Source organism: Myotis nattereri (genome assembly GCF_964212035.1).
Source record: "Myotis nattereri genome assembly, chromosome: 12".
Lineage (NCBI taxonomy): Eukaryota > Metazoa > Chordata > Mammalia > Chiroptera > Vespertilionidae > Myotis > Myotis nattereri.
The window spans coordinates 16899498-16927411 of NC_138087.1; the positions used below are offsets into that span (position 1 = coordinate 16899498).

Here is a 27914-nt window from a genome sequence, read left to right on the forward strand (position 1 = left end):
GTCTCAGAGCACGACTAGCTGTGAGGGGAAGGAAAAGAGAACATTTGTTACCAATGACAACCTTTGTAAATGATTACGTTTTTTAAAGATGAATTAAGATTAGACCTATAAAAATGTCATCATTCATTTACCTCATGGCAATGCATTTTGAGTGGGAAACAGAGAGAAGTGGCGTGTGTAGCACATATAATCTGGAATAAATACCCTCCGAGGAGGGTGATGTGCATGTAAATGTTATAAAACAGCTGAGAAGTAGCAGAAAAGTTAGTATCTGCTGAACCTGGCATGGCCTATGTTTCTGAGTGCTGGTTCCTTATTGCGGCTGTCTGAGAAGCTGCACTCTTGAGAGATGAGTCAGGCATTAAGGGATTAGGAGGAGGCCTGCACCCTCGGCTTTACAGGAATTTAACTCATCATATCTTTCCTCTTCTAAAGTTAAGAGAATCTCCTACACGTTTCCAGTTCCTCATGTTGCTATAAGATCTCAAGCCATCATAATGAAGCGTCGCCTCCTGCCATTCCAATGACACTGTTCTCAATAACATCATATTATTCTTTAATTTTAAAATGCAAGGAGCAGTTTTCAACTCTTATCTTATTCTGCAATAATTGACACTATTGATCCATCCAATTTTTTCCCTTATCTGTTTTGCTGGGGCCGCTTTTCTGGGTTTTCTTACGCTTAGATAATTCCTTCTCTGTCTTCCCTTCATGGTGTTCTCTCTTTTCTTCATTTACATTCTGAGTTCTGCTATTAACTGACTTGTAATGTTACATTACACCCAAGGAAATCCCACCGATTCCTGAGGTTTAAGAACTCTCAACTGTGGCTTTTCCCCTAATTTTCAGATTGTTTTATCCAATTGTTTTCTAGGTATATTCATCTAGGTATCTTTCAGGACATCCCAATACTAGTATAGCCATAATTAAACTCACAGTCTGCATTCCCTAATACATTGGAAGTCCTTCATCATATGCTTATCATCGAAGTCACAGGAATTCCTCCCTTATGCTCCCCTCAAATCCATGCTCCTAGTCGCCATCAAATTGAGCTGGAAGACACATCTGCTCAGCGTCTCCAGCTATACAGCTGCCAGCTGGGTGAGATAGGATAGAGCTCCCGTACGTCTTAGCAGATTCCCAAGCTTCAGAAAACCTCCTTCCATATCACTGTTGTTAAGAAAAGAGTTCAGGCCCTGACTGGTTTGGCTCAGTGGATAGAGCATCGGGCTGGGGACTGAAGGGTCCCCGGTTCGATTCCAGTCTAGGGGCACCAAAAAAAGAGAAGAAAAAAAAATAAAAGAAAGAAAAGAGTTCAGGCCACTAGTGAACTTCACTATTTTATGATTTCTCAGTTGGAGGATTAATGTGTGAGGGGCTCATATGGGCAGTCCTAAGGTAGGGGAGTTACCAAATGTGTCCTTAGATTTGCAATCACAGGAGAGGACACAAGATCATAGATACAGGAAGCTGATCAGTATATCCTCCTGAAGGTGGAAAGCAGGCAAGCAAAGGGTCTAATGTAGTAAAACCAAGAACAAGGAAACCAAAGGAGAGGAAAAGGACACAGGGTCATTTCAGAGCTATCCTCAAGTTCTGAGCACTCGATGTGATCATGGTTGCACATAATATATTCCAAATTTACTGAGTACCTACTAGTGCCAGATACTGTAACAGATGCTACAGATACCAAAATAAACAAGATAGCTACCAGTCTATGCTAGAAGGGTGTATAATTTATTAGGTGTTCAAAAATAAAAAATTAAAATACAATATAAATTATGTATAAAATAATATGGCAACTAGATGGGTGATTAAAGCCAGGACACTTCCTCCTCCTCCACTCCTACTTCAATTTTAATTAGTTTTGAGGTCCTATGAAATTCCACCTTTTTACCTGGTCTCTCTCTCCCACCAACTTTTGACACATCATTAAAGCAGTATATACTAAACTAGCTTATCAACTACTATTAAACTGGTATGTTAAAATTAGTACATGTAAATTTATTATTTTAAAGTAACTTTTGCCTTTAGGTTTAACCCAACTGACCAATCATACATTCTCTACAAATGTTTTAAATTTAATCAGGATATTTTCTTTACAGCTTAAACAGACAAGATCTGATAATTCTATTTCTACACACTGGAACCACTTTAAAAATGTGCAATTATCTAAGTATGTAAAAGTTCAATTACTGCTAAAACTGTCAAAATTTTAAAGAAAAAAAAAGGACTATGTAGAAGTAGTTTCAACAGAGTAATGTCAATAATATCTGGTGGCATAATGAGGAGTCCTTGGCATGTACTAAACACAGCATAACGTTTTAGTTACTGCCTGAAGCAGTGATTATCAAACTTCAGCCTGCATTAGAACCATAGGAAGGTTTTGTTGAAACACAAATTGCTAAGCCCTATCCCTAGGGTTTCACATTTAGTAGGCCTGAGGTGGAGATCAATCATTTTTATTTCTAATGAGTTTCAGATGGTGCTGTTATATTTGGTCTGGAGATAACAGCACCATTCTAATAAAAGACATAAAGAATAGTTTAACTAATCTCCAACTTAGACAATAAGCAATGATGCATTTTTCTTCATGAAATGTATATTTAGAAACTAGAATAGCAATGAATATCTGCCATTTGAAATCTCAGATACCAGAAGATAAACCACACTGAAATTAGATCATTTTGTATATCCTGGGGAAAACTTTGTTAATGGGAAAATACTTTCCAAAACATGTTTTGGGAAAATCACCAGGAAAGTTATTCTGAGTCACACACACACACACACACACACACACACACACACACACACACACTCTCCATTCATCTAATTCTCACAGCAACTCTAGGAGTGATTTAGCTACTGTTATTATCTCAATTGTAAAGACGAGGAAACTAAGATATGTAAAGGTCAAGTAGCAATTCCAAAATCAGCCAGTAAAATAGCGCAGTCCAGATTTGGCATTCTGGTTGCAGAACCTGTGCTCTACAATAAAGTTATTCTGTTTTAATAAATTGCATTTTACGTAAAATAACCAAAGAACCAAAGCTTCTAACCTGGGTCTTAAAACTCTGAGCATAAAGAAATATTCTAAGTGTTATGTTTTATATTTTTACAACTCTTGAAAGAAACATAGAAATTATGGAATAAACTGCAAATGAGTTCACTCAGAGTTTAGGAGAGTAACTGAATGATCCTATAGCATTTCATGTACACTTCTACTCTGATACATACTTATCACATTGTAGCAGTTAGATATTTAGATATTTGTGATATGTTGTATTAAGAATCACATGGTAGTCAATTTTACAATTTAATCAATCTTTGGGAAGATACTGTACTTTAAAAATGAAGGAATAATTTGTAGTAAGTAAAAACTCCCAAAAATCCTTCTTGGGAATGTATGTGACTATATTGTATTAACTATTCATCAAACCTTGCCTGTGTATGTAGATATTCAGAAAATTAGCCCCACCTTGTGGATCATGGCAGTACCACAAATTCAGGCCTTTGAGAACAGGGAATTGTCAGAAAAGTGTATATTATCTTGACTGACAAAAAGTAAGCAATTTATAACAACTAACATTGGTAAGGAAGCACTTTCACATACTGTTGTTGATTGTATAAAATGGTACAACTTTTTCGGAAATAAATTTGCAAAAGCAATAAAAATTGTGAACATAAGTAACATTCTATTAAATATTTCACTTTGTTCACATATAACATTATATTAGTTTCAGATATATAACCCAGTGATTAGATATTTACATAATTAATAAGTAAACATTCTGATAAGACATACACAGTTATTAAAGTAATATTAACTATGTAAATACTTCATAAGAGTATTTTTGTTTCATAAATGCAGAACTTCATATCAGAAATCCAGAATTTTGTTTGGGCAATACAATGAAAACTTTCTGGTCAAGGAGAACTTGGTTAAAATATAGACTTTACCCCTTACTAGCTGTGGGAATTTGAGTAACTTCTCTGAGCTTCAACAAGTATAAAAGGGGTGACAAGGCTTCAAAGGGTTCTTGCAAAGGTCAGGCAAGTAATCAATCAATAGTAGCTAGTTCTATTATTCATAAATCAAAAAAAGTATAAATAAATGAGTACACTGAATTTAAAATTGAAGTAAAAAATTTTAGAGATAGAATACCCTTTTTCCTTGCTAGTAATATTTCTTTAGCCATAACAGCTATACATATATATGCACAGTTTATAATATAATACCTAACTCATAAAAATATAGTCAATTCTTGATAATCCAAGAGCATACTAACTGGTTTGCAATTAATCTATGATGAAAGTGCCATGAGAAACCCACCTTCCTCTCCCTTACTACAGAGAAGCTGGTTAAGAAACTATAGTACCCAACCTCCTCCCCTGACCACACTGCAGCTCCCAAGTCCCCACCACAGCATTTCGACTTGTTCAGACCCCAGGCTTCCCCAAGTGCTCTGGTTCCTGTCTTGGCTCTTCAAATCCCACTACTAGAAAAAGTTGGAAGAGAATCAAAAATTCCAGGACTTGCTACGTCATTATTGGGTTCCCTAAACAAGTCTTTCTTTCTGGATTATTTGTGACTTTATCTTCACTCCTCCCAACTCTATCAGTCAACCCAGTTAATTAATAATTCACTATATTGAGAACGTATAACTTTAAAATCTGTAACAACGTGAAACCATTTTACTTCATTTTTTTAACTGCTTTGCCAAGGAAAATAAATTCTTATTCTATAATCATTTTAAGTTATTTCAAGTTTTGAGTTGGCTTAAATAATATTAATTATAATATTTAGTATTATATTCTAGTATTTTTGTAAAGTTAGTAATGTCATAATTAAATAATAAATCCCGTATAAACAGTCCCCAAGGCCCAAATTAACACTGTATCAATACTGCCATATAGCTGTTAATATACATTATAAAAACGCCAGAAAAATTACCTTGATGTTCTTCTAAATCCATGTCAAGTTGTCTAATTTCTTCATGGAATTGATTGATTTTTTCTTTTATATCTGTTAACCTATTGAAAATATTATTTAATGAATTTGTGACAGTTAATATAGGTATTCAGTGAAAACATTTAATGATGATGTTAGGAAATCGTTTCTTTTCTAAGCTGCATAAACAATATCTAGAAATAATGTGCCCTATTCTCAGGATAATACTACAAATTTAGAGAGAAATGCTTTTTTTCTAGATCTTTTTTTATGATTCACGTTTGAACTGAAAGTATATTCTGCAACTGTTAGGCTGCCCGATTCCAAAAGCTGATGCTTGCCCACATTGTTTTGAGCATGACTTAAAACATTAAGGAAGTGAAAAATCTTTAGTAACTTGTTTTTGGTAGGTTTGTATCTCCTGAACTAATTGGAAAATTAATCTCAAACATTAAAAAATAGGAGAAAATTTGCACTGATAGATCATATGGGTTAAAATTCTAGCAAAAGCAGCTGTACTTAGTATACAGTAATCATAGCTATGGTTCTGGAATATTTGTGACTTGATCTTCACTCCCTCTAACTCTATCAGTGAGATGGAACTATGAGTCCAGATCTTGCATCTATATATAACTAATTTTTTACAAAGATGCAAGACAATTAAATGGGAAAAGAATATTAAATATCTAGAGGGCCGGCGCATGGATTCGTGCACTGCTGGGGTCCCTCAGCCTGGCCTGGCATGCGGGGATTGGGCCGAAACTGGCTCTCCAACATCCCCTGAGGGGATCCCAGGGGCAGTTCTTGGGTGATGCACCCCGGAATTTGGCTCCCTCCCTTCTGGTTCCCGGTGCATCACCTGAGAACCCAAGCTGTCAAGTCACCGCAGCTCAGCAGCTTCTGCGTTGAGCATCTGCCCCCTGGTGGTCAGGGTGCATCATAGCTACCAGTCGGTCAGTCACTTAGGCTTTTATATATATAGATATTTGTCAAAAAAGAATATTTCAATAACTGGTGCTGGAACAACTGGATATGTACAATCAAAGAATAAAATTGGACTCCTACAATCATATAGAAAAATTATAAAACTCTTAGAATAAAACATAAGCATACATCTCTGTGACTTTGGATAAGAAACTGATTTCTTATATATGACACCAAAGCAAAAGCAATAAAAGAAAAAATAAATAAAATAGACATCAAAATTTAAAACTTTTGTGCTTCAAAGGATACCTTCAAGAAAGTGAAAAGTTACCTAACTGGTATGGCTCAGTGGTTGAACTTTGACCCGAGTACCAAGAAGTCACTTAATCAATTTCAGTTCAGGGGACATGCCCAGGTTTCAGGCTCAATCCCAAGTAGCAGGCACACAAGGAGGCAGCCAATCAATGATGTTTCTCTCTCACTGATGTTTCTATCTCTCTTCCTCTCTAGAAAAGACATCTAGTCAGAGTGGCTCAGTTGGTTGAGTGTTGTCCTGTGCACTAAAGGGTTGCAGGTTCAATCCCCAGTTGGGGTATGTACAGAAGGCAGTCGATCAATGTTTCTCTCTCACATTGTAGTATCTCTGGCTTTCCCTTCCTCTCTCTCTCCATTTCTCTCTCCCTTCCTCTCTCTTTGTATGTCCTTGTATGTCCTCGGGTGAGGATTAAAAATAAAATAAAAAAGAAGCTGAAAAGATCATTCACAGATTGGGAAAAACATTTTGCAAATCATTTATCTGTTAAGAAATTTGTATCTAGAATAAATGAAGCCATTACAGTGAAATAAAGATAAATAAACCAATTTGAAAATGGGCAGAGGATCTGAACATAGATTTCTCCAAAGAAGATATACATATGGCCAATAAATACAAGAAAAGAAGCTCAACATCATTAATCATTAGGAAAATGCAAGTTAAAACATAATGAGATCCCACTAGATGACCATAATAAAAAAAAAAAGATAACAAGTGTGAAGACATGGAGAAATTGGAACCCTGGTAGAAGTGTAAAATGGTGCAGCTGCACTTGAAAATTGTCTTGCAACTCCTCAAAAAATTAAATATAGAGTTACTATATGAGTCATCAATCCCACTCCTAGGTGTATACCCAAAAGGAGTGAAAACATATGTCCATGCAAAAAGTTGTACCTGAATTTCATACCAGCATGATCACAGCCAAAAAATGAAAACAATTTAAATGTCCATCAATGAATGGACAGAAAATAAATATGCTATATCCACAAAAGAAATATTTAGCAATAAAAAAGAAATATTGATACATGCTACAATACAGATGAACCTTGAAAACATTATGATAAGTGAAAGAATGCAGCCACATTGGACCATATATTATATGATTCCATTTATTATATAAAACTAGAGGCCCGGTGCACAAAATTTGTGCACTGGGGGGGAGGAGGGGGTCCCTCAGCCCAGCCTGTGCACTCTCACAGTCTGGGACCCCTCGGGGGATGACCACCTGCTGGCTTAGGCCTGCTCCCCGGGGGATCAGGCCTAAGCTGGCAGTCAGACATCCCTCTGGCAGCCCGGAGCCCTCGGGGAATGTCCACTTGCCAGCGTGGAGTAGGCCTAAGCTGCAGTCAGACATCCTTAGCGCTGCTGAGAAGGCGGGAGAGGCTCCTACCACCACTGCTGTACTGGCAGCCATCAGCCTGGCTTGTGGCTGAGCAGAGCTCCCCAATGTGGGAGCGCACTGACCACCAGGGGGCAGCTCCTGCATTGAGCGTCTGCACCCTGGTGGTCAGTGTGTGTCATAGTGACCAGTCATTCCCAGTCGTTCTGCTGTTAGGGTCAATTTGCATATTACCCTTTTATTATATAGGAGTGCCTGGCCAGCCTGAGTGAGGGGCTGATGGCTGTTTGCAGCCCCTTCAGGGTGGGGGGTCCTGCTGGGGTGCCTGGCCAGTCTGGGTAAGGGGCTGAGGGCCATTTTCAGGCTGGCTAAGCCCCCCAGTGGGGACCCTCACCCCATGAGGGTGTGGCCATCCTGGGTGAGGGGCTGATGGCTGTTTGCAGGCTGGCCGCGGCCCCCAGCCACCCAAGCTTCCAGTGGAGGCTGGCTGGAAGCAGGTATCTAGGATTTATTTGTCTTCTATAATTGAAACTTTGTTGCCATGAGCGGAGGCTGCAGCCGGCTCAGAGGAGGCAGGAAGCTTGGCTTCCTCCATCGCCCAGGCAACCAAGCCTCTGGCTTGCTCCAGCTCCATGGCTGCTGGCCGCCATCTTGGTTGGGCTAATTTGCATATAGTCGCTCTGATTGGCGGGCGGGCATGGCTTAGGGTGTAGCGAAGGTATGGTCAATTAGCATCTCTGTCTTTTATTACTGTAGATGTCCAGAATAGGCCACTCTGCCTACATAAAATAAAAGTGGTTCTCTAGGGCTAGGATTAGGGGATGATTGGGTGTGGATAACAGGAAGGGTATAATTAAGGTTACTAAAGAGATCTAAAATTGACTGAAGTGATGCTTGCATAACTCTGTGAATATACTATAAAACTCTCAACTGTACACTTTAAATATGTGAATTGTATAAAATGTATTTAAAGCTGAAAAAAAGATTGAAAGTTATGTCAATATTATCAATGTGAACCACGCCAAAATTACTGTGATAATATGCACCTCTTGTACATTTAGAATTTAATTTAAAAGATGAGAAAGGGATGCAAAATGTCCTAGTACAAATGTACTTACTGTCGCTCCATACTGGCTATTTCCTGGTTATCTTCTTTAACCTATAAAGGCATAAAAATAAAATAGTATTTAAAGAATTATTCATTGTTAGGGTATCTTTTTTTTTTTTAAATATATTTTATTGATTTTTTACAGAGAGGAAGGGAGAGAGATAGAGAGTTAGAAACATCGATGAGAGAGAAACATCGATCAGCTGCCTCCTGCACATCTCCTACTGGGGATATGCCTGCAACCCAGGTACATGCCCTTGACCGGAGTCGATCCTGGGACCTTTCAGTCCGCAGGCCGACGCTCTATCCACTGAGCCAAACCGGTTTCGGCTGTTAGGCTATCTTAAAAATAATTTCCTTCTAAGATATGTTGCACTAAAATGTCAAATCTTGTCTCTTGAAACTTACTTAAAATTCAACCTCTGAAGTTAAAAGGAACATCTCTAAGGAACTATTCACACATTTTTATTTATTCCTGAAAGAAAGGGTGGTGACATACTTTCATACTAACCCACATGGTATCATGAGGTTAACTGTATCAGTTTACGTAAACATCTAAGATATAAACCCCCAATATATAAGGTGGGGTTGACAGATTTAGCAATCCCACTGCATTTGAATTTCATATAAATAAATTTTATGGGGGTATATATGCATCATATACATCATGCAATATGAAATATACTTATCATACATATACACACACACACACACACACACACACACACACACACACTAAAATATTCTTTGCTTCTCTGAAATATTAATTTACGATATTTTATCTGGTAACCTGTCCCAACGAAGACCGCTCTTCCTTTGACTCCAATGATCTCTTTTCCAAGGACCTTCAGAGAATCTAGATTTTAATACTTTTCTAGAATGATCATAATACTTAAATAGCTCCTGAGTTGATCCTTAAGGTTCTTCCAAATCCATTGGATTCAATATAAGACTACAAAGGAATTCCATTTGTAGGCTCCTGACTGGCTGTTCTCAAATACACATGCAGTTCTCCTAAGGGCTCTATAGTTAGGGTATCTCATGATAAATAATAGGATAATTATAACTTAGTATTAAATTAAAGCCAGCCTTGGGGTAGTAAGGAAGCTAGTGAATACATGTGACATGGCCGTATGACATACTGTGATTTCATAGGAGATTTTATTTATTTATTTTTAATAATAATATCAATTATAAGAATCACTGATCGCCTGCCTTCTGCACGCCACCTACTGGGGATCGAGCGTGAAACCCCAGCATGTGCCCCAACCAGGAATCAAACCATGACCTTCTGGTTCATAGGTCCATGTTCAACCACTGAGCCACAGCAGCCAGACTCTTTTTTTATTTTTTAATCCTCACCTGAGGACATGGGGCAAGGGAGAAGGGGGGAGGGTGAGAGATTGAGAGAGATAGACAAAGAGAGACACATCAATGTGAGAAACATGGATTGGTTGCCTTTTGTATGTGCCCTACTCGGGGATCGAATCCACAACCTTTCGGTGCACAGTACAGCACTCAAACAACTGAGTCATTCTGAACAGGCAGATTTTGGAGGAGATTTTAATTTCATTAATAAAAGTCATTAGCTTTGGGACACTTCATTTCTAAATATGAAGCCCAAAACAAATAATGGAACAGATTTTCAATAAGATTACCTAATTATTTATTAACTAACGAAGAAAAGTTTTAAGTTTTCCTCATAGAATCCAAAACATGAAAAAAAATGGCCATCTTATGCATGAACACCACATAAAATTAAGGTGTATGTAAAAAAATCCGTTTATGTCAGAGATGATTTTTATTAGATTTTAATGGTCAAGTAGTTCATACTGATTTAGGTGAAGCTCACTTTTCACTCTTTTTTAAAGACACAATAAACTTAATGGCTTTCTGGTCAATTCAGGTGGCTTAAATAAAATAAACATTTTATCAAATCCTGATATATTAAAATAAGTATGTTTGTTTTTCCTACCTGTTTAAGTAATCTCTCTCTCTCTTCCATTGGGGACCCCATGCTTTTGTCTTCAGCAACCATTTGATCTCGATGGGACTCTAACTCATAAAGTTTTTCATGCAGCAATACAGCCTCCTGTTTTACCTGGGAGTGTGCTATTTCCTGAAGGGAGCAAAAAAAGGAAAAATGCATTAATTCATCAAAAATTATTTCAAATAGGTTTCATTTTATAAGAATAAGGACACATTTAAACCACCAGCATCTTTTAATGGATATATAAAGTATCTAGATTAATCAATAATGCGAGGAAACACATTTCTAAACTGGAATAATAAAAATAGATCCCTGCATATTTTCTTCCTTTTTTAAAACTTTTTAAAATTTAAATTTATTGTTTAAAGTATTACATATGTCTTCTTTTTCTCCCATTGACCTCTCCCCAGCAGATCCCATTCCCCAGCACATGCCCTCACCCTGCTCCCTACTGGCCATGTCCATTGGTTATGCTTATATGCATGCATACAAGTCCTTTGGTTGATCTTTTGCCTCCCCCTCCCCTCCTGCCTTCCCTCTTAGGTTGGATGGTCTGTTTGATGCTTCTATGACTCTGGCTTTAATTTTGTTCATCAGTTTATGTTGTTCATTATATTCCACAAATGAGTGAGATCATGTGATATTTATCTTTCTCTAACTGGATACCAGGGGGGTGAAGGCATGGGGGGGGGGCGGGGAACAGAGGACAATGAGGGATAAGGATACATATGTAATACCTTAATCAATAAAGAAAAAAAAGAAAAAAAGAAAAAATGAATGTTTAAAAGTCCATAGGTAAAAGGTTTTAGGCAAAGATCAGTAATGGATTAGCTTCAGGTGAAAAGGCATGACAAAAAAAATACAGATGAAGGCCGGGGGAAGGTCAATGGGGGAAAAACGGAGACATATGTACCTCCTATTTGTAATACTTTAAACAAGAAAATAAAAATTAAAAAAAATACAGATGAGCTATGGCTGGTTAGAGCATCGTCTTGCATGTACATGGGTTGTAGGTTCGACCCTCCATCCCATTTCAGGGCATGTGCAGGAGGCAACTGATTGATGTATCTCTCTCACATGGATGTTTCTCTCCCCCTTTCCATTCTCTCCAAAAATCAATGGAAAAAATATCCTTGGGTGAAGAGTAACAATAAAAAATAATACAGTCCGGCCGGTGTGGCTCAGTGGTTGAGCGATGACTTATGAACCAGGTCATGGTTCGATTCCCGGTCAGGATGCATGCCGGGATTGCAGGCTAAATCCCCAGTGTGGGGTGTGCAGGAGGCAGCTGATCAATGATTCTTAATTTTTTTTAATCTTAATATTTTCAAGCAAACTTTTTAATAGCAAATTTCCAAAAGAATGATTACAAAACATTCATATTTATTTCTTTTGCAAGCTAGATGCCAACAATCATGGCAATCAATGTTCCATTGTTACTAATTTTATTATCATTGTATCTACCTGACTCCATAGGAAAGGCAGGCCAAGTGTGAAGTACAGGCAGTATACTGAAGTGCAAAGGACATGAAAAGGTAGTTCTCAGAAAAAAGAAATACACTGAACAACAAATAAATAAAGAGAACTCAATTTCATGCATAAATAAATGAAAATTGAAACAAAATAGTAATTTTTACCGATTACACTAGCAAACATGGAAAAGGTGGGTAATGCCTGCTGTCAGTGAGTGCAATGAAAACAGGCACTCCCATATATTGGGTCTAGGAGTAAAATATGCAACAATCTTTTTGGAAGGCAATTAGGCAATCTCACATTTTACGTTTATGACCCATTGCAAAAAATGTATCTTAAGGTATACTCATATAACTTTGCATAAAATGTATGCAAATGTTTCCATGCCAGCATTATTTATAACTCCTCCAGTCTATTCATTACAAGGCTGTATGACAGCCATACAATGTAATACAATGTAGTGATTTTAAAATAATGAGGGAGCCGTTATAAGAGCTGATGTGAACATCCAGGAGAGAACGTTAGGTGAAAAACAAAAAAGCCGCGGACAGCATACTAATGTGAATCCCACTGAAGGTTTTCCACAACAGGAAAGCCAAATTAGGATTACAGGATTATTGTGAAGATTCAGTGACAATATTGGTGACATCTGTCAAGAATTCAAAAAAGTACAAAGTAAGCACTCAATAAATGTAAGAGTAGCTCTGTCTGGAAAGAGGGCAAAAAAATCGGGCATTTTTACTTCCATCTTATTCTTATTTTTTTTTTTTTTACCATAAACATGATTTGTTTTGTGAATTAAAATTGTTTAAATAAACAAATAAGAAAATGAATGCAAGCTTTTACATCTTCAGTGATAAAATGATCTCCTCTTCATTTGTTTTATCTCTTGTTCATATGTCTTTATTTTTTATTGTTTTATTATTGTTTAAAGTATTACATATGTCTCCTTGTTCATATCTTTAAATTACCTCTGGATTATGTGCCCCATTAGGCAAAGTGACTTGTTTTGTACACAATTGAATCTAATTTCTTACCAAATTAGTATATTTGTGGCCCTAAGTGGGGAAGAAATTATTATACTCTTGTAAGTAAACTGCTAAATAAATATTTACTTGGATGAGTTCCATTAATATATTTAGCTGAATCATATATATATATATACTAGGGGCCCGGTGCACGAAATTCGTGCACTGGGTGTGTGTGGGGGGGGGAGAGTGTCCCTCAGCCCAGCCTGCCCCCTCTCACATACTGGGAGCCCTCAGGCGTAGACCCCCATCACCCTCCGATCGCCTGATCGGCCCCTTGCCCAGGCCTGACGCCTCCGCCACAGGTGTCAGGCTTGGACAGGGGACCTCCATCTCCCCCCGATCACTGGCTCTGGCCCCCGCCCAGGCCTGAGGCCTCTGGCCCAGGAATCATGCCTGGGCAGGGGACCCCCATCTCCCTCTGATCGCTTGCTCCACCCTCCGCCCAAGCCTGATGCCTCTGACCCAGGCTTCAGGCCTGGGCAAGGGGACCATCATATCCCCCCAATCCCCGGCTCCGCCCCCCGCCCAGGCCTGATGCCTCGGCCAGAGGAGTTGACCCTCATCACCCTCCGATCACCAATCACCGGATCGGCCCCTTGACCAGGCCTGAGGCCTCCGGCAGAGGCGTCAGGCCTGGGCAGGGGACCCCCAGCTCCCCGCGGTTGCAGGCTCCGCCCCTGCCCAGGCCTAACGCCTCTGGCCTAGGCGTCCGGCCCGGGCAGCGGGGACCTGCAGTGGCAGCGGGGGGCGCCGCGATCGTGGGCTTTGCTTTCGGCCCAGGCAAGGGACCCCTAGCTCCTGGGACTGCCAGCTTCGACCGTGCCCAGCTCCCATCGCTGGCGCCACCCCTACTTCCTGCTATCACTGGCCAGGGCGGCAAAGGCGCCTGATTCTCCGATCATGGCTGGGGGGCAGGGCAAAGGTGGCCCCAGGGCCGCCTTTGCCCTGACCCCCAGCTCTTAGCTCCCCCCTGGGGTTTCAGATCACTGTCAGTGGCAGGGGGCTTCTCCCTGCTTTCCCTTTCGCCTCCCTGCATTGTGCCTACATATGCAAATTAGCTGCCATCTTGTTGGCAGTTAACTGCCAATCTTAGTTGGCAGTTAATTTGCATATAGCCCTGATTAGCCAATGAAAACGGTATCGCCGTACGCCAATTACCATTTTTCTCTTTTATTAGTGTAGATATATGTATATATATATATATATATATATATATATATATATATATACATATATATAATTAACTTATGTTTTGTAGATGAGTAATATAAGAAATCTTACTTGATTTTATACTTACAGCTTCCAGACTGTCTTTTTTCATGTTCAATGAATCTAGCTGCTGCTGAAGTGTATCTAATTCCTAAAAAGAAGAAAAAAAGCAAATACATATGTCAGTTACATTAAGAATAAACTTGGCCCTTGCTGGTGTGGCTCAGTTGGTTGGAGTGTCATCCCGTGCACCAGGTCACAGGTTCGATCACAGGTCAGAGCACATACCCAGGTTGCAGCTCCATCCCTGATCAGAACGCATGCGGGAGACAACCATCAATATTTCTGTTTCTCTGTCTGTCTCTCTCTCTCCCTCTCCCTTCCTCTCTCTAAAAATCAATAAAATGGAAAGAAAAAAAAATAACACACCAGAATAAATTTTTCTGTTTCTCAATATTTTAAATATATATGTGACAAAGTAAATTTTGTAAACATCTTCAAAACTTATCTTGTAATTTGACTAGAATTTACTAGTATTCACTGCTATTTTTGCCAATTTTTTCATTATTTCTAAAAACTTTGCCATGATCCAACTTTAAAAATACTTTATGCCCTGTCTGGGTGGCTCAGTTGGTTGGAGCATCATCCCATACACTGAAAGGTTGCAGGTTTGATTCCGGTTGCAGGGCACACATCTAGGTCCCAGTCCAGGCATATGGAAAGCAACAGATAGATGTTTCTCTCCCACTCTATATTTCTCTCTCTCTCCCTAAAAAATCAATGGAAACATATCCTTAAGTGAGGATTAAAAAACACCCAACTCTATAAGCTTGTTGAGGGTAGCCTATCCTTTTCACACTAAATCATCACATCACTGTAATCATCAAGTTTGAAAAGCCTTCAAACTCATTCTGTCATTGTTTAAAGTTTTAATTTTTTATTTTGATTTTTTAAACCATGTTTTCATATTTTTTTACCTAATTCCTTTTTAAATTTAAATGATTTATTTTTTTAAATTTTATTTTATTGTAACAAGAAGACTTAAGATGTCCCTAATTTCTTTTAGGGCCCAGCCCTACAGCAATTTACATAACTCAACACCTTTAAGGGAAAAAAACCCTTAAACTGATTATTACTCATTTGAGAACCCCTATGCAGGATTAATTATATTTTGACATTTCTGTGATACCCTTTTTTCAATGTTTCATTGTGTCTTATAAATCCTGTCTAAAATAAAAGTTATATTAAACTGTCAATGAAGGAATCTAATGAACAAAATAAAATGAAGAACAAAATGGAACCAGAATCATGGGTACATGGAATAGACTGGAGGGTGCCAGAAGGGAGAGGGTGGAGGTGACCAGATAAAGAAGGAAAAGGGAGCCAGGTCGGTACGGTTCAGTGGTTGAGCATCAACCTATGAACCAGGAGGTCACGGTTCGATTCCTGGTTGTGGCATATGCTGGGTTGGGGGCTCAATCCTCAGTGTGGGGCATGCAGGAGGCAGCCCATCAATGATTCTCTCTCATCATTGATGTTTCTATTTCTCTCTCCTCCCTTCTTCTCTGAATTCAATAAAAATATACTTTTTTTAAAAAAGAAGGTAAAGAGTTTAGCTAAAGAACACACATGCATAACCCATGACACTAACAATAGTGTGGTGAAGGCCAAGGGAAGGGGAGGTGGGGTGGGTAGAGGTAGGTAAAGGGGGGAAATGGGGGACATCTGCAATAGTGCAACATTAAATATTTTTAATAAAAAAAATGTGAGGTTTATTAGGCAGGAAGAAAAGAATGTAAATATTCATTTCATGTGGCTCAGATATATTAGGCCTTTTAATGTTGCTATTAAAAGTTGATTAAAAGTAAGTGTTTTCATATGTCTTTATGACATTCAAAAATGAAGGATGCATAGAACTGAACAAATAATACAGTAAAAGCTAGGTCATCATGTAGCATAAGAATAAATTTTTCTAAAGCAGTGCTTCTCAAATTTAAATATCCTGTGAATCATCCGGGGACCTTGTTAAAGACGGAGCAATAAGTCTAGTCAAGCTCTCGGGGGATACCGATGCTGCCCATAGTGGCAAGACGGCTGCATGCCTGTCCCGAAGGAGTCATTAGTATTACCTGTAATAATTTCTCATTTGTGGTTTTCATGTCTATGTACTTGACTTGTTTTTCAGGAGACATATTTTTTATAATGCCATCTGCTGCTTGTTTTTCCTGTTCAATTTCTTCTTCTACACTTCTAATTTGTCTCTCCTTCCTGAAACCAAAAGTATGCAATATTCCTTACTATCCTGAGGGACAAAACCATTACTGTTACTCAGGTCCTGGTCTCAATTAAATAGGGCACTTAAATGTATTCAATCATAATTGTTGATCTAAAAGTTCTTATAAACATACAAATAATCCTATTTGACCTGTACAAAACTTGGCCCCCCTCAGCACAGACTTACTTTGTCTTTTTCTTCTTAACCCCCAAATGCTTCTATTTTCTTACTCTCCATTTTACTTACATTCTTATAAGAAACACAAAAATCATCGCAGAAAATCATTAAAGCCTTCAACATGAGGATGTATTTATAATTTTTGCTATCATACCTTCAAGACAAATAAGATAGTTGCATTTTAGAAGAGTTGTTTTCAAACATCTCATAGCTACAGAATTCTTTGACCAAATTAAATACTGTATGGAAGTTTACCATGTAAATCATATAAAGTAGCACAGCTCTGACTGAACTGGGAGTAGAGAGAGCTTATAGTGCAATGTGATTTTTAAAAATTACAGCTTTAGATTAATATGTTTTACATAAATTCTCTTTTATCCACTGCTTTAACTAAAACTGGTATTCCACAAATTATCAGCAATATTTTAGCACTGCAAAGTAATAATTTCCAAAATCATAAAACAAAAACATTAAAAGTACAACCATATTTAAGTAGTAGTAGTGAATTAATTACAAACAATAATATTTATCAAATAACCACAAGAAATACCAGTGATGTGCCAGTTATTACCCTATGCAAGGTCAATTATCATTAGTATAGAGAAACATTTTGAAAAGAATAAAAAGGTAAGATGCTAGTTATCATGTAAATATTTCAAGATTTACATATAAAAATTTTTCTTAAAGATAAATTTTAATCCCAATGCAATAAATTTATATTTTAAGTTTCAAAATGATTACTCTACTATTTAATCTCTTTTACAAGTAGATAACCAACTTCTACAGTTTTCACAATCACTAGCTAAGTCCTATATAGTCACATATCGGTGACCTTCACACTCTTTACACACTCATACTCCATTAGCATAAGATAACCTAAACTCAGAAATCTTCCTGTAAAGATATCATAATAATCAAATAAATGACGAACATAATGAAACAGACTGCCTGGAATTTTTATTTATTTTTGTCTCACTCTAGGACAAGGAGTGATGTCTTTCTTTACTTTGAACCTCAATTACTACAGTGCTTGATGTTACAAGTATGTTTACTGTTGCTACAATTTATATGGGTCTATGCAGAGGTGGGCAAACTTTTTGACTCGAGGGCCACAATGGGCTCTTAAACTGGACCGGAGGGCCGGAACAAAAGCATGGATGGAGTGTTTGTGTGAACTAATATAAATTCAAAGTAAACATCATTACATAAAAGGGTACAGTCTTTTTTTTTTTTAGTTTTATTCATTTCAAACGGGCCGGATCCAGCCCGCGGGCCGTAGTTTGCCCACGGCTGGCTATGGGCTCATAGAACTTTCAAGCAGAAGAGGTTATCTATTTCAGTCTTTTTGTCTCATAGATTAAGGAGATACTGAGGCCTAGAGGAGTTAATCGTCCGGAACAAACTAATTCTGAACTCCATGATTACTTGCGTCTTAACCATGTTTCTTTGTGACATGTCTCGGTGTAGTTAGATGGAAACTAATGTTGTACAGTATTCCATTTTACAGAGAAGTTAACAGCAAAAGGCAGGTAACCGATTTTCTCAAGGCCACATAATGGTCAAGTGTCAAGTGTTTTGATACTAGCACTTGGCTCCGGTTATAACTTGGCAGTAAATCACCAATGATGGTGTCATAAAAATGAGTATATAAAGTTTAAACTCAGTGGAGTACTAAATTTGGTGGTATCTTTTCATCTTGTATCTTTCTAAACACAAAATACCTTCAGGAATAACACTTAAATCACTTTAGCATTCTCAAATTTACATACTTTAACTCATAAAGTAAATTTGTTAATATTTAACTTTTATGAGTAATTAAACATAAAGATTATGCAAACCACCTTACTTGTTACATTAAAGAAGTCAAAGATGACTTTAAGAAATTATTCTTCTAGTCAATCTTTTGCTAAGGAAGTCTAGTGGGTTTTTTTTAAATCACCTGCTCACTGGGTACAAAGGTTAAAACAAAGTAAAATGCAATCATCTGACATAGCTTTCTTTTTAATGGTGAAGAAACAGAATAGATTTCTTAGCACACCAGTCTCAGAGACAAAAAAAAGTAAAGGTAAGATCTTATATATTTACAGGTTTGGTGGTTGTTGCTGAATTTTTTTAAAAAGTCATATTTGTTTGTTAAATTTGTACAAAAAAAATTATGCCTTTGCTAAATGATGAAAGAGCAGAGAATATGATATTTTCACACACTCTATAGATATTAACCTTAGACTAGCCAAAAAATATTTCCCAAATAAAGTTATAATAAAATGTATTTTTCTTTTTTTAAAAAGGTTTCATCTACTCAAATTTATATGACCTTTTTATTTTGAAATATGTTAATCACACAACATTTTGAGGTGACATTAATTTAAAAAAAAATTTGTAAAACAAAAAATTACTGGCTACCCATAGATAATTGTTGAAATTGGGTGATGACTATTCTCCTTACTTAGAAGTTTTTCTTGAAGTTTTCCATTACAAGTTTTTACACTGGAGGAAAAAAAAATCTATAAAATGGTTAATTGTAAGAGTGAAATTAATTGTGAATTATTAACATTTTACTTCAAAATACATTGATTTTTGGCATAAATATCTAAAATATTTAATGGTAAACTATAAATACCTTTAACAAGACCAAAATAATTGCAGCATATTTTTACTTCATAGTATATAACAGTCATATATAGCAAATAATCAAAAACTCCTAAGAAACTTGTACTTAAAAACTACATAAGAACAACACTCTTTCTTTTTCAATATCTATCATTTCCTCTTATATAAAGCTTTTTTTTCTCTCTATGTAGACTGTAGGCTATGTAAAAGGGCATTTAGGTGGCCCTCTTAGCGCAGTAGGCAGCGCGTCAGTCTCATAAAAGGGCATTTAATTTGTGAAATAATTAAAATAAACTGATATATTTGTTCTCTATTTTTTAATCACTACATTTAAACCCAAATTTCAAATTGAGAAAAAAATCCAACTTTTTAAATAGGGTAAATTGACTCAAGTACATTTTCTTCATAATCTACTGGCTAGCTATTCTGGCAATCTGATTTCTTCAAGATAGACAATAATGCTAGCAAATGTTTCCTCTGTCTAGGGATTTATCTATTCAGAGTCTGGATGGTCAACATCTACCCCCTTTCTCAATTTTTCCCCTCTCAAAAAATAAACAAATATACAGAAAGTCCTATTGATCATGGAGCTCAATCAATGCATTTAATGGCTTTAGACCTAATGCTTTAGATTGCTGAATGCTTTCTAATACAGAATCTACTTTAAGCTCTGAGTATATACTGCTTCTAACTTTAAAATTTATCAAAGAGAAAGAAATACTTCTTTTCTAATTCTTATAATTTTATTTCCTTTAGCACACTGGAGAACATAATGATTAGTAATAAATAGATGATAAAGATAATAAATACAAGAGGATCCTATTTCTATTTCCATATAGGCTCATGGTCTTGCCTGACCCCCATTACCTCCTTCAGCTACTTCACTCCATATCAATTTTTTACTTAAGTTCACTTAATTTTCTTTGTAGTCTAATTGCTTCCTTTAATGATCCCTATCCTTTTTATTCCAGAAAAAAAATAGCACTTCTACTTTACCCACATCTGGACCCTGCCAGTGACAAGAGTAAGAACTTCACAACACCACTGAGAAATACTGAAACGAGAGAATGAAGAGGCCACACACATTCCTAGGGACCACTGAACATGGGCAAAATACCTTTTATATACGATTTGGGGATACTCTTTTGTGGGCAGTGGTCTGGAAAGTGATAACTTGAACTCATTTCTGACTCTAAAAGGGATTCTATTATGATCTATATCCAAGTTGTAATATCTAGAAGGAATAGTGGCTTTTTCTAACAAATTTGATTTAGCTACAGAAAGGGAGAAAGAAGAAGGGAAATAAGTATAAACACATAAACAAATAGAAGGCAAAGAGTAGATTAACTAGAATAGGGTAGTATCAAAATAACAATAAATACCTAATTGCTAATGAGGTAACAGACAACAGACTTTAGTAACGTGAAAATGAGTCTTGCTTATTCTGAGTAGTTTTCTACTTCCTGCTCTAGTAGAATAAACTTTTCCTTAAAAAACATTAAACAACATATGCTGTAAATAAAAAGGCTCAAAAGAAAAATGACTCAAATTATAGAAAACCACTAAGGGTGGTACTAACATGATATATTCATACCTTTCAAACATCATTTGTTCGCAGCTGTTTTTAGTGTTGACTTAAAAAATGCACATATAAAAACAAGAAGCATGAATGTCATGAGAAAATCACTATATGGAAAGTAACTATTAAGCAAGAAGAAATTACTCCAATAAATGGCAACTTCTAGTGAAAGATGGTATAATGAATGTTCCCATTAACTTGAACTTCTCCCCCAAACCTTACTGAAATGTAAATAAAAGGCAAGAAGGAATATAAACTCATAAGAACAAAGAGAATGAAAAAGGATACAACAGCAATAAAACCTAGAAACTAGACAGTTAATAGTTAAGTGGAAACTGACTGGGAAAGCAAAATTTTCCTGAACCAGCAGAGTGGAAAGCTGAGGAGCCACAGGATTTACACTGCAAAATGCCAAACTGGCCCAGAAATTGGCAGCACCAGGTGTTCTGGAAGTAGAGGAGGGGCTAGATTCTAGTTTAAAGTTTCCTGCCTGTCTCTGTCCAGTCAGGTAAAGCTCCTCTCCCATATAAACAGAAGATTAAGGCTTTCCTCCACCACCAGGATCATTGTGCAAAAAAAAAAAAAAAAAGGGAAAGTAAGTTAAGGTTTACATACTAATTATTGCGATAAACCCACCTTTTCTACCATTCCGCTCTCAAATGCTAGTCATTTGGCTTTATCTGTTCAGTCAAATTAGAGAAGTCATTTTTGGCCCTAGTCCATTTGCTCAGTGGTTAGAACATCAGCCCTCAGACTGAGGGGGCCAGAGTTCAATTCCAGTCAAGGGCATAGGGACCTGGTTGAGGTGCATGCAGGAGGCAACCAATCAGAGGGTGTGTGTGTGTGTGTGTGTGTGTGTGTGTGTGTGTGTGTGTGTGTCTCCCCCATCCCTTCCACTTTCTCTAAAAATCAATGGAAAAAAATATCACCGGTGAGGATTACCAAAAAAGGAAAAGTCATTTTGGGAATCCAACCAGTCCTAGGAAAAGATCTCAAGATAATGACATTTAAGGATTCCCAAAGAAATAGTCAAATAAGTTTTTTACTCTACAGAAATAAGACCTATATAAATGTTGTATCCAAATAGCTTTTTTGTTTCCCAGTCTTATCTGTAAATTGCAAACCAAATATTAACAGATATATGAAGACAGAATGTCTCTAATATAAAGGATACTGACCATTATAAAGTGGAAAAGCATAACAAGACGACATAGAGGCTAATAAAGGAAAAAAGAACATGGAAGATACAAGACACAATAACTTATGTTATAAGATACTATTAAAGAAAATTTTCAGAAAACAAAAAGAGCTCTTAGAATTAAAATGAGCTGTAAAGGAAAACTTTAAGAGGTTAACAATAAAATTGAGGATATATCCTTGAAAGCAGAATAAAATGAAATATAGGCAATTCAAGATAAAATATAAGAAAATCATTCTAGGAGATCCAATACCCAAACACCAGATTAAAGCAGTTCTAAAGTGTAGTGAGACTTAAAAAAAAAATGGTGAAGAAAATTATCAATGAAATATTCAGAAAGTTTCTCAGAACTGAGGGATAGAGCTTCCAGGGTGAAAGCACCCACCAACTAAGTACCCAGTTTCATGAATCAAAACAGATTCTCAGGAAGATCCATGACACTTCAGAATATTGATTTTAAAACCTTAAGAAGAGGCAAGTTACATAAAAGGATAAAGAACTAGAATGGCATAGCATCACCGTTCTTAACAGTAATACTAAAAACCCTACGACAATGGGGCAATGCCATCAACAGTTTGAGAAAAAACCATTTCCTATTTATAACTTTACTTCTAACCAAATTATCTTTCAAGGTCTAAAAAAATTTCCAGCCTATAGACCTTCTTAGGAAGCTATTACAGAAAACTCCATTTAAAAAAAAAAAAGCAGTAATCCAAGACAGGCATTCTAGAACACAGGCATCCAACCATAAAGACAAAAGGGAATGTCTTCCATACGGGTGGGGGGAGAGTGGAAGTCAGCAGCTGTGTAGAGGGTACAGTCCTCAGCTCCTCTAGGTTACAGCATGGCAACAGGCTCTGGGAGAGACTTCTTTAAGCACATTAAATATCAAAAATGCATGCAACATTGAGTGATTTGTTAAAGGGCTTGAGTATAAATGCATTAAAAAAAGAAGAAAACTAAGCCCATAAAAACAACAACACAGTACATTTAATTTAGTGAAAAATTGTGAGCAGGAATAGAAAAGTAATCCTGTTATATGGCTCAGACACTGATAGTTTTACACATTTGTGACACATGGAATACTCAACTAACCCAAATTATAAGTAACTATGTATGAAGACTAAAAAGACAGGAAGTATATATATTAGTTGTGTTAGAGATGAAAGTAGGGAGTTTGAAAGAGAACTAAAGACTCTTATTATCTTCTCTCTGTCTCTCGCTCCCAATTTTTTTTGGGAGGCAACCAAATTTTTGGTGGCCTTGTTTCAACAAGGCTGGTATGTGGCATCTAAAGAAAAGATTAAAAAAAGAAAAGAAAAAAGACTCTTATCTCTCACACTTGTAGGTAAATAGATAATACCAATAAAGAACACCTTAATTTTAAAAAAAGAAAAAGAAATAGCAATATAAGAATATACTACTCATTGACATGGACAACAGTGTGGTGATTATGGGAGGTGGGGGTGGAGGTGAAAGAGGGTATAGGGGAGAGAAAATGGTGATAAAAATATAAAGGAAAAGAAGAGTATACTTAAACACATATACATAAATACATATTCTTCTGGACCTTATTTTTTAAATATATTTTTATTGATTTCAGAGAGGAAGGGAGAGGAAGAGAGAGAGAGAAACATCAATGATGAGAGGGAATCATTGATTGGCTGCCTCCTGCATGCCCCCTATTGGGGATCGAGCCGGCAACCTGGCATATGCCCTTGACAGGTATCGAACCCAGGACCCTTGAGTCCGCAGACCGATGCTCCATCCACTGAGCCAAACCAGCTAGGGCTGGACCTTATTTTCAATAGATCCAATGAGACACTTAAAAAAATACTGTCTTTCATTCTCCATAGGAGTTTTCAAATTTAAGATTAGAGTACAGGGATGGGTGAAGGAACATGTAATTGTTTCACATTTTATATAGTTTCAGAAAAAATAGATTTAAAAGGAGAAAAAAGGAAAGCAAAATGTCTTCAATAATCTCTGAAGTGCTAGTCACCTACTGACATGACAATACTCTCTTTTCCACCAGGCCTGCAATATGAAAGCCACATGTATACTGATCTTGTTTTGGCCCCTCTTCATGCTAATACTTTCAGATGAAAGCGAGACTTTTAAAACAGTAAGTTTTTACAATCAAAACAGTGAAAATATTTTCAAAGGTACACTTTGAATGTCCCAAAGTAATAAAAGAAAGCAAAAAAAGAAAAAATCCAAACCAAGCCATCAAAACTAACTCTTTAGTTAGCTGGGTATATTCAAAATCTGTGACCTCTGAGCCAGATTCTAATTTGACAAAAGCAGACTTCATTTTTTAACAGAATTATTATTCATCATGTATTTCCACATATACAAATGGGAATACACCAAAAGTCTTTCTTTCTGTAATGATTATACAATAACAACTAGAAGACACCTGTATTACAAACTAGAATCTCCCTGCTCAATAAATTATACATATCAGAATTTCCTTAATCTTCAATATTTCATCCCAATAAAGAAATAAAAGCATCAGCTTTGCCTTTTTCACACTATAATATTGAAAGATTAGACAGTTTTTTTCTAAATTATTTTCTTCCAATGTTTAATTGCTAGGATATGAAATTTAGAAAATTCTGTTAATATATTTCTGATTAATACATTTCTTTTTTTATTTTTTAGGAAGTCAAATGTAATTTCACTAAACAGAATTATTATTTGATTCCAGCGGATATCAATAAAGAGGTTACTGTACTTGATCTCAGTTATAACCAAATTACTCTGAATATTACAGACACAAGTATTCTACAGATGTATTATTTACTCACTGAGCTCTACTTGACTGAAAACAGTGTCATCATCTTAAGTAATAATAGTTTTGGTAACCTCTCCAATCTACGAATTTTAAATATCTGTAGAAACTCCATCCACATAATTCAACAGGGTGCATTTACAGGCTTAACTAAACTACAACAGTTATATCTATGCCAGAACAAAATATTACAACTGAATCCTGATATATTTGTGCCTCTTAAAAACCTGAAACTTCTGAATCTGCAAGGCAATTTGATAAGCTATTTTGATGTACCACAACTGTTTCATCTGGAATTAATCATTTTACATGGAAATCCATGGAACTGCTCCTGTAGTTTACTGAATTTGCAGAATTGGCTAAACACATCCAATGTAACATTAGGTAAGCTATCATTATTACATTAATCAAAACCAAAAATGTGATTGATTTTTGGTTGTTTCACCCCAGAAAAGTCTCCCATTTTCCCCAGATTTGCACTACAATCTTAATCGTAACATCTTTACTATTACAAACTAAACAATATATAGATACTGTACCTAGTAACTATATTTATAAAATAACTTTATAAACAGGAATGTGCATCTTTCCCCTGTGTTGCTAGGCAATATAAGAGTTTCTTATAGTACCAATAATGACGTGTCAAAAAATTCTAATTTACATAATTATAAATTGTTATTAACCATATTTTATTTTCCATAATAAATCATAATTTATTCTTTCTGATTTACTAGAAAATGAGAACATTACCATGTGCAGCTACCCAGATATACTGAAATACTACAGCATCAAAACAGTACCTTATAAGGCTGAATGCTACTCAAAACTTCCTTCACCTATAACTGAAGACCTTCAGATTAATTTTCAGTCAATTAGCAATTCAACATTTAATAGCTCTTTGAACAACTTAACAAGAAATTCAGGTAATGTACTGGTATTGAATACTAACATTGCTGAAGACAGCATACTAAAAAACTAAATTAGTTCTCATTGTTTTTCTGCATTTTAAGTTACTAGAAACAATGTAAAATTCCTCATGTCAAAAAAAGATTTACAAAATACTGGGTTTCCAAAACAGGCTCTGCTGGTTACCAGGCAAATGCCACTAGGCATATTATTTAACTACTCTTAGGCTTAATTTTAACTAGTAAAGTCACAATTCTCCTTTTGTTTTGTTAATCCTCACCTGAGGATATTTCTCCACTGATTTTTAGAGAGAGTAGAAGGGAAGGAGAGAGACAGACAGAGAAACATCAATGTGAGAGAGACACATCGATTGGTTGCCTCCCACAGATGTCCTGTCCAGGGATGGAGGCCTGGGGATGGAGCTTGTAACTAAGGTCTGAGCCCTTGACTTGAATCGAACCCCGGCCCTTCAGTCTTCAGGCCAACTCTATCCACTGAGCCAAATCGCCAGGGCAAGTCACAATTCTTAAAATGTATAAATCAATAATGTTCCTAGGCGAATGGATAAACAATCCCTGTAAAGACAGGAGTTAGTCTTTTACCACTCTAGGAAATAACTAAATATGTTTATTTTGTAGTTTTATTAACTTTTGCTTAAAGAAAATTATAAAGTACATTCATTTCTAATACCAATATTGGGGAGTTATTAAGATGTCTAATTTTTGTTGTCAATTTAACAAAATATCTTCCCTCTCTCATTCTCTCTCCCTGTCTCTGTATCCTATTTAAGAACATGGACCTCTTGGAAAAAGCTGGGCTTTTCTTGTTGGTGTTGTAATGACTGTACTGGTGACCTCTCTCCTCATTTTTATTGCTATCAAATTGCCAATATGGTATAATATTCTGCTTAGCTATAAACATCATCACCTGGAAGAACATGAAGTAGAAACCTATGAAGATGGTTTTACCCAAAATCCAAGTTCCCTTTCACAGATACCAGATACAAACTCCGAAGACACTACAGTAATATTTGAACAACTACATTCATTTGTAGTGGATGATGATGGGTTTATTGAAGACAAATACATAGATACTCATGAATTATGTGAAGAAAATTAATTTCTTTCAATTTTTGATTATTTTAAAAATGTTACCAGTTCACTGAAAGTTTAGACATGGAGATTTTCATATGTGACATACCTAACTATAGCTAGTAGAACTTCGTATTAATTGCAACACATATTAATATCATAAAATTATGTTTTTCTCATTGGTATTGAAAAAGTTAGTCCAAATACCGTAACTGACACTCCTTGGTAGCTAATAGTTACAACACTATTCTCAGTAGTATTCAGAAGACTATACATACTAGTAAAAAAAGAAAAGCCTAAAGTAAATTATTAATTAATTAAAATAAACTGATTCTCATATTAGTTCAGATATTGGATATAATACAGTTAAGTTATATTAATGTTTTACTTATTGGAATCAGTAGAGAAATAAAGGTTTTGGATTTATATCATAAGTCAGAGTAAGGAACAGAGATAGCTTAAACTTACAATGCACTTGGGTTGATTTTTTTATGCTCACCAAATGAATTCATGGAATTGGAAAACATTTTTTTAATGCTTCCTGAATTGGCACAATAATTCCCTGAAAACTTAGTAACAATTTAGAGCATAGCATTATGTCCAGGCACAATCCCTTATAAATTATTACTGATCTGGGTTATAAAGAAAGATTGTCACCACAACGCAGGGTACCGAAATGATCTATAAATAATCTTATTTTTAAAATACATATTTCTGTCTCTCTTAGTGAGATTTCTATTCAAATAAGTTGTGTTGGGGCTGAGAAATCTTCAGTTGGTCCATGAACAACTGTTTGGGATCCAGATCATGGAGGAACGTTCCCCAAACTGTTTTCTACAACGTTAATTTCCAGAGAGAGAGACATTCACAAGTATCGACGGGGGGGGGGGGGGGGGGGGGGGGGCGGGGATTTGTACATGGTCAAATTACTAAAGAATTACTATAG

At 36.4% G+C, this 27914-nt stretch overlaps 2 protein-coding genes across 6 annotated transcripts in view; one reads left to right on the plus strand and one right to left on the minus strand.

Annotated features, from left to right (window-relative positions):
- IFT74 (intraflagellar transport 74) overlaps nt 1-27914 on the minus strand; it is an 84231-nt gene that overhangs the window by 35906 nt on the left and 20411 nt on the right. For 2 of the 5 annotated variants that reach the window (XM_081104253.1, XM_081104252.1), the window contains 5 exons: nt 16468-16606; nt 14427-14489; nt 10611-10754; nt 8646-8686; nt 4955-5034 (listed from right to left, as the gene is read on the minus strand). In XM_081104253.1, the coding sequence (XP_080960379.1) occupies nt 4955-5034; nt 8646-8686; nt 10611-10754; nt 14427-14489; nt 16468-16606 (467 nt within the window). Of the gene's footprint in view, nt 1-936; nt 1265-4954; nt 5035-8645; nt 8687-10610; nt 10755-14426; nt 14490-16467; nt 16607-27914 lie in introns of all 5 variants that reach the window. The other 3 variants (XM_081104255.1, XM_081104254.1, XR_013996713.1) reach the window with 2 other exon arrangements.
- LRRC19 (leucine rich repeat containing 19) lies at nt 18748-27242 on the plus strand. The gene is made up of 6 exons (XM_081104256.1): nt 18748-18855; nt 20372-20424; nt 24213-24302; nt 24842-25355; nt 25706-25894; nt 26668-27242. Exons 3-6 carry the CDS (start codon nt 24222-24224, stop codon nt 26994-26996), a joined length of 1113 nt encoding a protein of 370 aa, XP_080960382.1. The 5' UTR covers nt 18748-18855; nt 20372-20424; nt 24213-24221; the 3' UTR covers nt 26997-27242.

Bases quoted from the DNA above. Each gene is read 5' to 3' on its own strand.
- LRRC19 (XM_081104256.1), top strand. From the start codon at position 24,222: ATGAAAGCCACATGTATACTGATCTTGTTTTGGCCCCTCTTCATGCTA. The intron at 24,303-24,841 runs GTAAGTTTTTAC...TTTATTTTTTAG, and splicing joins AAAGCGAGACTTTTAAAACA to GAAGTCAAATGTAATTTCAC. The intron at 25,895-26,667 runs GTAATGTACTGG...ATCCTATTTAAG, and splicing joins CAACTTAACAAGAAATTCAG to AACATGGACCTCTTGGAAAA.